We start from the raw sequence: 11,652 nt of genomic DNA on the forward strand, positions 1-11,652 counted from the left end.
TTAAAAAATTGACATATTCTGAATGAACTGCAGCAAGAATTTAGATAGTCCACATGTTCCATACCCCTTCTGACATTCCAGACAGCTATTTAAATTTTACTTCATTACCAAGTGATGATAGGAGGAAGATATAGTAAATTAAAGTGCCCTGATAAATTATCCAAATTCTGTAAGGGCCCTTATTGAGTGACCTGTTTCAGGTTCAAACCTGTTAGCACAACGTTTGAGTTATAGACTCCACCAAAACAGGCTATTCTGGTGCCAAAATGGAAATATAAAGTCACCAAAGACTTGCACCTTCCAAGCAGCAACTCAAGCTTCTGGAAAAACCTGCAGAAATGGGTCAGATGATAGAATCAGTCAACAGCTTGTAGTTGTAGATTTATTTAATCACTTGGAAGATCTGATATGTTCGAATAATTAAACTAAAGATTATACATGTCCAGGACCGCATGGTCTACAGTAAATCTGCATTTAGGGCAACTCAATGTGACCACTAAAATATCAATACATAAAGGATCGAGTTTTCCTTAAGCCACAGAGGAGGAATTCCTTCACTAATGGCCATCATTCACTTGGATGGGCATAGGGGACAGTGAAGGATATTTTTGACCTTCAACATATGGGGGACGGAGTAATGATGACAGTAGATTTGTGGGTGAACCCTTCACCGTGTATGAAAGAATACTTTCGCCATACATAAATTATCAAGGCTACACAAAAAGTCATAAACCCCATAATCATAAGATCATAACTGTAGAAAGAGTTCATGACTTTTGGAGAATAAGATATTAAACGCTCATAGCCAAAATGCTTAAGTGTGTCTTCCACTTGTTTGAATAGGTACATTTCCTTCTCTTCCACATGCATAAACAATTCTCTCTTTTTCCTGATACTCTTGGAGGAAGATCATTTTAAGTAATATAAGACCCTTATATGTATCAGATGTTGAATGTTAAAATACCTTTACCATTCCATGGTTACACCCAAGGGATTGTGATTTAGTACACGTTGGGTTTAAAGCTCCAGGGCCCAAGAATTTGGAAGAGAAGGTGAAAAGAGCAGCTAAGATTGACAATTTAGAATTCCGGCAGTGAGATCTCGGTAAACCTGGAGAGAAGGTAATAGAATATGATACGTTCCATGGGAAAAAAAGGAATTAGTGCTAGGGTTATACCAGGGACAGTAGCATAATGACGTTTACAAAATAGAAGAAAATAAGAAAGAAGATGAGATTTGTAATGTTAATAGGCCCAAGAACAGTACCCATCCATAAGGTGCACCTACACAGTACACACAACGAGGGTTTGACACACAAGGAAGCTCTGACACACCAAACTCAACTTTATTTCATCATGCTACCATAGGACAACTGACTTGTGTTTAAGGCCTACTAAATATGTTTGGAGCAGACAACTCAAGTCCTTACTCTAACCAGGGTTACTTAGTGCTTCTTTACTGATAACTACGAGTCCTCTTGAATCTTAGTTAAACTTTCCTTGCGCAATAAAATAAACCAGCACAAAACCAATTACTTGTGATAAGGTTTAGTTTAGCTGAGTTGAGTAAGTACAAGATAGACCCACTTTTACCCCAACAACTACTAAACTTGAACCTCAAGAACCCTAAACCATTTCCCCAGTATCAGAACTGCTACAATCGAGTGAGACAAAATTAAAATCAACCAAGAAAATAAAGATAAACAAGACTTTTATGGTAATCTATGCTTCCAAAGTGGCTGGTTTGTGAAGCCCACAACAGTGCAAAACAATCTTATATTTTTTCCACTAGAATCCAGGTTTCTGGAGCTGCATCAGATTGTTTCTTAAGGTTCATCTAAGGGCAATAAGATAATATTTTCATCAGTTACAAAGCATTTGGCTCCAAATGCTAAGCCATTTTTTTAACCAATTTAAATTTCTTCTTTGGTCACAAATGGTGAAACTATTTATTGAGAATAAGATAGATAGGTATAAAGAGGTAGCGAGACTGACCGCTGGAAAGTGAAAGTCGTTTCGTTTAGTATGAGATCGCTTCACATCTCGCGGTGCTTAAACCTCTCGCCCAGGGAAGAAGGAAGATTCAATAGATTCAGCGGCCCTGACAGGCCCCCTCAATTAAAGAAAAAAGTATGCCATTCCCTTAAGTTGACGTATAGTGCGACTTCTCAGACATATTGGGTCATATGGGATTACCCCGTTCTCTCCCAAGATCAAGTTGGAGTTTGGAGCCAAACCCCCTCGGATGATCAGCCACACTGGGACTTTGACTCCTACGGGAGGCAGCAGTGGGGAATTTTCCGCAATGGGCGAAAGCCTGATGGAGCAATGCCGCGTGGAGAAAGAAGCCCCACGGGTTGTAAACTTCTTTTCCCGGAGAAGCTTATTCGCAAAAAGCCTTGTTCTATGGAAGATCTATCTCGTGTCTGGTACTGTATGGTTCCACTCTGCAAGAACTCCGAATCATTCTCTTGAAGCTCATCCTCTTTATGATAAATGATCTGCTTGCCCCAAAATGACCTGGCCCAATAGGTAGGATCACGTAATCTCGAAGATTGTAATATATCAGCTATATGAAGACATGTGTGGGCCCTTCAAGCAGCAAATCCTTGTGGGCTACGTGAGGCTCAAATTTTCTTCAAAAAAAAAAAGAAATTTCTGGTCTTTGAAGATCCCGTCTGATGCTTCTTGGTCTTGGAGGAAGCTCCTACAGGCGTCAGCTGTTGCTCGTGACATGGTTCTTCACTTGATAGGTGATGGATCGAACAGGAACTAAGACAGATGTAAGAAAGTGTGAACAAGGTCTTGAAACAGTATGAGTACGGTCTGAAAACAGAAAACCAGGAAGGTCTTTCTAACTGAGGAACTCATCTAAGGGCAGACACACCTTTACCAGGTTTAAGAAATCTGATCTACTCTAACGGGCACTCCAAAGTCCGTTCGAAGCAAGATTTCAGGCTACTGATATCCCTACCTTAACTGACTTACAGAGGCTAGGACTCGAGAGTATTTTAGTCGGCCCGTCAATCTTCAAAACTTTTCCGATAGCTCCTGCAATAGATCTGAGGCATGATTCATTAAAGAAATTCAAAGGAAGATGAGGGAGAGAGATCCACACCAGTGCCAATGCAGATTCAGTTGCTGGATTAAACCCAGGCGTCCAACGAAAGAAACAAGCCCATTAATGACCCAGATCTCCTTACAGCGTTTTATCTTTAGATTCTTTTTCACTTCGGAAGATGGTAAAAAGAATCAAAGATAAAATGCTGTAGGAGAGGGTTTTTTTCTACCAATTGGGGCTCTCCCTTCACCACCCCCGTGAGGATGGTCTACAGGGTTCATAACTACTCCTCTTACTACAAGACGCTTGCGTAGCCAACACTTAGATCCGGCTCTACCCAAACTGTTTACCCCAATATTACAGAAATGTCACGAAATCCCCGCTCTTCGGGGATGTCCTCAGCGCCGAGGAACCTGTACTAGGGTGTATGTGTGACTCGTTCAAATTAGGATAGAATCGAAAAGCCAAATTCACTATCTAGGTAGTTTACTACCTAAGGGCAGTTCTTTCCTTTCTTATAGTCCAGTTCTTTCAATCGATAAGATCAGTGGACAGTAATCAAATCTTACCCTTGGTCATAAATCAAAAATTCCTTTTCTACGATTAAACCGCTAGCTGCTAGAGACGTGCATATACCTTTCCAAGTGAAAAGTTTGACATCCTATCAGTAATCGAGTCCCTAATTTGCTATTGAATAAAGTGATGCTAAATACATTGCAAACAATGGAAAATGCATCCACTAATCTGCTCAAGTTGTTGCCTAACCTAATAAGGGATTGGGGTGAATACCTATGAGGCGGCTCTTCTTAAAGTTGAGAATTTGATCAGAAATGGCCTGAGAAGTCTGAAATAAAGGGTCTCTTTAAGAGGGGGTTTTACCTTCAAAGAAAATGAGAGGAGTTGAAGGATAGGAATAGACAAGATTCATCTCAGATACAGTACAAATAGAATCCGATCATCCTTCATTTCTTTGTATTTACATATTCTATTTCTTAATTAAGTTCCGAATTAGTGGATGCTACCAAAGGGAGTGGCGATGCCATACGCAAAAAGGAAGAGACTCATAGAATGGCCGAGGCAAATAGAGCTTTTGCACATTTTCGTTAATCCATTACAAAGTTCTAAATCCTTTGGACGATATTCGGATGGAGGTCACCTTGATTCATGGTTTTTGCTCAAATCAACAATAACTCCTCCCTTGCTTCTTAAGTCGTTCAATTTCTAGGCGAGGGTGGACCGGTACAACCAGGGTTACACGGGTGCAAAGGAAGAAAAGGGCCGCTAGAAGTCAAAAGCGCACGAGGGTGTCGCGCTTCCCGATGGACTGGCACTCTGATAGGTCAACCGCTATCGGATCCCCAGTTCAAAAAAGGCCCAGTTCCAATCGAGAGACTAATGCCAGCCAGATAAGAATGTCTTTTATGGATTTCGAGTTGGGAATAGAGTAGTGGCGGGATCGTTGCTTGGTCCAAGCAAGAAAAGCTGATCTACGACCACCCTATATAAAAAAAAGGGTTTTAGCGCTTCAACCCTAACCAAGTAACTCCATGAGCCCCTATTTGAGTAAGGCGCGCGCCAGAACAAGCAAGCAAGGGATGAGCCCAATTACGAGTAAGTTGATCTACAAGCACCGTTGCACATTAGCGCATCTGCTGGGCACGTTAGCATGCGCATCCAAGAATCAGCGGATGAGCCCCTACTTGGGTAAGCTGATCGTAGACCACTCTCTCCCAGTGGTCAAGATGATCGTAGAGCACCGTTGTGCGTTAGCATGCTTTGACGCAGGAGCGCGCTTATAGGCTGCGCACGCCTTACTCAAATAGGGGCCTTTAGCTATAGTGGGGCCCTTGCTTGTTAGGTTAGGGGCAAAGCAACCTGACGGGTCAATCTTCCGAGCTGAGTTAGGCACTGGCTACAGGGCACCCTATTAGAGTCAAGCCGAGACTTTTTTCTTTTTTCGGTATGTCGCTCAGCAGAGCGAATGAACATTAATCCAACCTAATATCATGCGCCCGTTATCTCCTCATCTTCCAATTTATAAGTCACAGCTCACTTCTATGTAGGGTGTTTCGACATCAAGCTCTGATGGTGTTTGGTTGACCCAAAAAATGACTTTAAATAGAGTTGAATTGTTAATATACAATGCCAGTAATCTATCAAAAAAATCCATACATACATATGCGTGTGTGTGTGTGTGTGTGTGTGTGTAAAATTCATGATGCCAACCAACCCTAATTAGTCGGGATAAGGCTTAGTTGAGTCAAGAAAGTGACTAAATCTTTAGACTTTGATACAATAAGTTCAATGATTCATCAATCTTATGGATTTCTGTCACCACACACAGAAGGCATTATTCACCATAAAAAATGTATGGAGTTCTAGGCAATACCTAACTCATTTTGGCCATCTAACATGAGTTGTGGCCTGGCAACAATAAGGTGGCACCTAGTTGACCAAATTAGATAAAAATAGAGCAATACATGTATACTTTCTTAGATTTACTGTTTAAGAAGCTGAAAATTAAATGCCACAAATACTTTAAGTTCATCAATAGTCATCAGCGAAAAGATCGCTCGACTTTAAAGGATTCGGGGTAAAAAAATTTCTCATGTACCCCTAACCAAACAGATAATAAGATAATCATAACGGATTCTTAATCTTTTTAAGTAGATTAAAAACAACAGCTATAAGAATATCTAGTTTGACTTGCAACTAGTCAACCCGATGATGACAGATCAACCATGTAGTCTACATCAGGTCGGAAAGGTTCCGTAACCCTCCCCCAGATGTCACCATTGGTGTGCCCTTGGTACCCTCCAAACCCTCTTCCCATCAAGGTAAGAAAAAGGGGAAATGTTGTTGACTTTAGTACTAACCACTTCTGGGTTTTGCTTTCGTTGTTGGTTTTTTTTTTTTTTTTTTTTTTTAATTAATGAAGGATTAACTTGAGCCTTTTCTTTTATTCTATGACACTCAGATGGCTGTGAGATGCAGTGGTATACGGTGACTGTGAGAGGCCATGAGTGAGAGACCCGGGAGAGAGTGAGAAGCTCAATCCAAATTATCCTTCTTCTATTCTTTTATTTTCTTCTTTGTTTCTATTTCATTGTGTGATCTGCTACAAGTTCTGCAATCGACTAAGGAATCTCTGTTACAAGTTCAACACTTGTTGCCTAGTATTCTGAAGATCAGATCAGCATTAAACTTTATTCAAGAAGATCCTGCCTGGGGATAGGTCCTTCGTGATCCAACTCTACACTACTACCACTTGCCCTTCGGATGCATCTTGGGCTTGGGCGAAACGTTCTAGCATTGATGATGGTTCTGATACAGTGATACTCTCCTGTGGGTTGATAACTGGCATCCCAACGGGGTGCTCATTTTCAGATATTGTGACCGTGTCAGATATGATGTTAGTTCCAATATAATGGCTAAGGCCTCATCCACTATCAGAGATGATGTGCCCTGATCCTAGAAACTCCAGCAATTTACTTAAAGTTTGGTATAGTCTCTCTAATTCTCTGTTGAGACCTAGGGGCAGTGGGGATTTAGTTCAATGGATTCCAAATTCTTCTAAAAATTTACCTCTGCCTCTACTTGGAATCTAATCAGAACAAGATCCGAAAAAGTTCATTGGCACAAGATTGCATGGTTTAGTTCCAAAATTCCAGCCATAGTTTTACTGTGTGGCGTTCTTTGATTTTATCTCTTCATAATCAAGAATTCCTTCTCAAGAGAAATTTGTCCATTCCAAATTATTGTCTTTGCTGGAACTCTCTTGAGAATGTGGAGTCTCTTCTTTTATTGCTCTTTCTGTAGATCTGTTTGGAAGGATGTCCTTAGTAAGTGTTGGCATAATCATAGAACTATCCTTCACTTTCAAAGAAATGAAAGAAGATGGACTTCCTTGACGCATACTATTGAGTAGATCTGGGAAGTTATCACTTTTGATATCAGAAATAGGTTCTTTTCGATTCCAAGTGCGAGCCCAGGCACCAGATACTTTAAGGAATAAGCATCTTGCCTCTTCATGGGACCTTCCACTTACCCCCCCCCCAATTCTTGATGTATCGTCCTTTTAATAGTTGTCCCCCACCCCTATTTTTGATGTAGACAAGCTGGTCTTCCAAACCCAGATTGTGGGGGCCATAATTGTCTATTTTCATGGTCATTCCTGCTCGCCAATGGTTACTTATGAAGTGGGGTCCAGTGGTCCACATGGCTTTATTCACATGACAAGGAATCTTTGATGGGGTCCACAAGGAGCAATAGCCAGATGGACAACTTGAAGACTTCTAGATACTTCCTAATTCTATATAGTTTCTATTTTATGCAATCCTAGTTTCTATTTTTATAGTTTCTAATTTTAGAACTTGTCAAAGTTAGCGCAACTTTAGCAGCAAGTCACTGCTGCCTATTTATATGTAAGGCTTTTAGAAGTCTTCCCCCACGATTAATAAAGTTGATTGAGATTGCTTTGTGCAAGTTTGATTGTCCTATTGTGAGAATGAAGGGCTGAGACCGCCGAACTCTTTATCCCATTTCCTATCCCCTTTCTATCTTCTTCGCCTATCTTCGATCGATCCCCTGCTGTTATAGTTGCTTTGAGTCACCAACCAAATGCTGTTGCTACACCTGAGAAGGACCAGAACTCGATCCAGAGTTCCAGACTACTGCTGGAGCTGCTGTTGCTGCACCCTTTGCATTCCCCTGCTGTTGCAATCGAAGGACCTGAGTCCACATCCTCTGCTCCATCGAGGGTGGTGTTTGGAAGGTGGATTCAGACCTGCAAGAGGTCCACTTGACCCCAGTTGCAGAGCCACCTGTTGGCAGGATTGTTCTAAAGCACTGGCCTTCTAATTTGAGGCCAACCTTCTATTTTCCTCTCCAACTCAGATCTCCACTTATGGCCATCGGAACTTACCCAACTTGGAGCAAAGGATCATCCCATCAAGGCCGATACTCGATCTCCTTTGGAGCCTGTTCTCAGTGCTGGTTTGCAAGTTATACCCTAACCTTCTATTTTTAAGTTCTCTTCATATCTCAGCCTCTAGCCATTGGAATTGGCTTGATTTTGGAACATAAGTTCTCTTCACCTCCATCTCCACTCAACCTGAGTTTGGAGTCATTCTACAGGCTGGTATGATTTGAATTCTTAAACCTTCTAACTCTGACTTTGTTTCTAATTTTGTGTTGTGGGTATTCTTGGGGCTAGGTTAACCCTAATCTAGTCTTATATTAATCTTTTATTTAGTTGTTTAGTTTTTTTTGTTTGGGGTCCTTCCCCTGGTTAGCCACTTTGGCTTTCAGCTTGTATTCTGCTCTTTTTCTTAATATATTTTCCTTTTGCCCCAAAATAAATAAATAAATAAATTACCCAGTGCAGTCAAAGTCTTTTGGTTTGTTAAATATCCAAAAAGTCAAATGTCTTGCAGTTGAGTTGGTCAGTTAATCATTGCATAGATGATTCAGTGATACTTAAACTACACATGCTAGCAAACAAACAAACACATGCATGCATCCAAATACAACTAATACCTCATATTAAAAGTAAACAATACTATCATACTAAATAAAGCTAGGAAAAATATTTTCTACTTAAAACCAGCAAAATGCAGACACACAATTCATCACTAGGAGATCTAAGAATTATAAAAACCTAATGTATCTCCCGAAAACAAACAACTCCAATGAAAAGACATTACGGTCTTTAGCAACTAATGGCATCCAACAAAAAAATATATCAGATCAGATCTTATTTAAAATAAAATATAATTCTTTTAAAATATCCAAAGCTTATTCTTAAACATAACATACATTATTGTTTCTTTTTTTTTTTCTTTTTCAGTCTCGCAGCCAAGCAACCCTGTCATTACCTGTTTTTATATAAGTTGTCTTGTACGATCAGTTGGGTCAAAGCCCTTCTGGATCATTTCATTTAACCACCTCTTAGCCTCGTTGGTCCTACCATGTTTGAATAAACCATGTACTAAAATGTCGTAAGTCCAACGGTTGGGTTCATATCCTTTATCGTGTATCCTATTAAACACATCGTAGGCATAGTCCATCGTCTCATTCGTGCTTAATCTTCTCAATAACATATTGTATGTGAAGAGGTCTAGCGGAAAGCACTGTCCTATCACTTCTTCCAAGTTCTCAATATTTCCATTGACTCTGATGCGACCAGAAAATGCACCAACTAGCTCGCCTAGTGTCAAACAGCCAGACAAAGATTCATCTCCTAGCACACCACCTGACCGAACCCAAGCCTCATAAAGTTCTCGACTCCTCAAAGAATGTAACAAAAGTATGTTCCCGATAAAGGAAGAAACATGACGACCAGATTTCTGCAAGTCGTCAATAATCTTTACCACCATATCATAATTCTTATTTGAGCACAATGATTGAACAAGCTCCTCATAACATTGGATACTGGGAACCAATTCCTTTTCCTTCATCTCCCTCAAGAGCTCTAGTGCTATATCTGGCTTGTTTGCATTACAAAGACCAGCAATCACTGTATGGTAGAACTTTCTACCAGCCTTTCTTCTCTTGCATAAATCACCAAAGAAATTCAGAGCATCGGAAATCCGCTCACTCTTTAGATAACTCTGCAGCATTAGAATATCAGAACTCAAATTGGGTTTCACTCCACTTCTTACCATCATCTCAAATGCTTTCCTTGCCAGATCAGGTTTTTTAGCATGGCCAGCCCCATCAATAAAGAAGTTGTAATCCCGACTTTCGGCTTCATGATGAGACAACTGCATCTCAAGCAGTTTGAGGAACTGGTTTTCAGGATTCTCTGCATCACATAGGCAACGAATAACAGATCTGTATAAACTCCTACTTGGTGTGTGACCACTTTCTTGCATTTCAATCAAGAGTCTCTTAGCTATATCCCCCCTGCTTGATTTGTTAAAACCACTGATCAAATTAATGTAAGTTTTTCTGGTTGCAACTTTATCTAATTTGTGAAGTTCCCCGTGTATTAAGTAACCATCTTCTACCCTCTTGGCCTTGCACAGAGCTGATATAAATTTATCATATAATGCATCATTTGGCACAACATTCTGCTCCAAGGCCACAACAAGAAGCTCCTTCATCTTATCCAACTTGCCCTCCCTGCACAAAGCATCTGCAAGAATAGAAAAGGTCTTTCTGCCAGGGAAGTAACCTTGCTCAATAGAATTCTTCAATACCCGATATGCCTCATCAACACTGCCATCCCCACAGAGGGTATTAATAAGATAATTGTAAGCCATGCTATTTGGAGAAAGACCAAATTCTTTCCTCGAATTATACAAGTCAAGTGCAACATCCACCATTCCAGCCTTACAAAAAAAACACAAGGCTGCATTCATGGTAACCTTATCAGGTGAAATCTTTCCTTCCTTCATCTCCATCAACAAATCACATGCTTCCTCAAGCCTGTTTTCCCTCAAAAGCTTGCAAATCAAAATATTATAACGGAACAGGTCAGGAAAGTATCCTTCTGCTAACTTCATAGACCGTACGAATTCCATAGCCCCATCCACTTTCCCAGCTTGAACAAGATCTCTAACCCATACATCATAAATGTGCTTCATTGAGAACTTTCCAATTTCCTTAAACTCATCCATCAATCGACTAGCCTCCTCAAACTTATTCTGTTTACAGAGAGCATCTATAACAACGCACACCACATTTTCATTTACTGCACCCCCATTGCTGACCAGCCCACGGATGAAAGCCTCCGCCTCTTCCAACTTCTTCTGCTTAACAAAATTCTTCACCATTATACCAGATGTTATCTCACTCTCAAAGCCTCTCATTTTGATTTGCTTCGCAACAATTTCAACCACATCAAACAAGTTCTCCTCCACCAACGCATTCAGAAGCACGTGGTAGGCAAAAGAATCCAAATCAACCCCTACAAACCGCATTCTACCGAACAGCTGAAGGGCAATCTCAGGCTTCCCGGCGACAGAGTATCCCATCACAAGCGTATCGTAGAATCTGACCTTGTGCATGTACCGCTGATTCGTATAGGTCTCAAGGAAATCTATCATAATAGACATCAATTTGGCTCTGGACAAAATTTTAAAAATTGCATTGAATGTCGCTCGGGTGTGATGGTAACCAGATTGGCGGCCAGCCCAGTCAAAGAACTTCAAACAAGATAACACGTCCTTTCCATGATTCAAAACCTTCAAAACAAATTCTTCCGAGAGTCGCAGTCCCAAGCAAGAGAGGGTGGATTCAGCAGATCTTCGAGAGACCAAGTCATCAGCTTGAGAAGACAAGATCTCGAAAATATGATCAAGCAAGGCATCGTTTCTGCTTCTGAACCAATCCTTGAAGGATGAAGCGACCTCCTTGGTTTGCAAATCACCAGCTCTCTCAGACGCTACAGTTGCAGGCAATAATGAATGGAAACAAGCAAAGGACGAACATAAGATAAACCTCTTGTTGAGTGTGGGGCAGAGAAAAGCCCCGACGGCTATGCGTTTGAATGTCTGCATTGTTTAGTAGAGAAAACAATATATTGAAGCTTAACCGTCATAGCAATCCTGAAACAGGGAGAACCTCAAAAACAGTAGAACGGAAGGC

The 11,652-nt window shown here is 40.7% G+C and overlaps 1 protein-coding gene across 2 annotated transcripts; it reads right to left on the minus strand.

Moving 5' to 3' along the window:
- On the minus strand, nucleotides 1-11,652 carry LOC122668893 (pentatricopeptide repeat-containing protein At1g71210, mitochondrial). 2 transcript variants are annotated; one of them, XM_043865460.1, is made up of 2 exons: nucleotides 8,943-11,652; nucleotides 1-335 (listed from the first exon to the last, which is right to left on the minus strand). In XM_043865460.1, the coding sequence occupies exon 1, from the start codon at nucleotides 11,562-11,564 to the stop codon at nucleotides 8,943-8,945; it is 2,622 nt and encodes an 873-aa protein (XP_043721395.1). In that variant the 5' UTR covers nucleotides 11,565-11,652; the 3' UTR covers nucleotides 1-335. The 2 variants fall into 2 exon arrangements, with proteins under 2 accessions (XP_043721395.1, XP_043721396.1); XM_043865461.1 differs by lacking the exon at nucleotides 1-335 and adding an exon at nucleotides 1,779-1,811 and having other exon boundaries at nucleotides 8,941-11,652.

Source organism: Telopea speciosissima, chromosome 7, assembly GCF_018873765.1.
Source record: "Telopea speciosissima isolate NSW1024214 ecotype Mountain lineage chromosome 7, Tspe_v1, whole genome shotgun sequence".
NCBI lineage: Eukaryota > Viridiplantae > Streptophyta > Magnoliopsida > Proteales > Proteaceae > Telopea > Telopea speciosissima.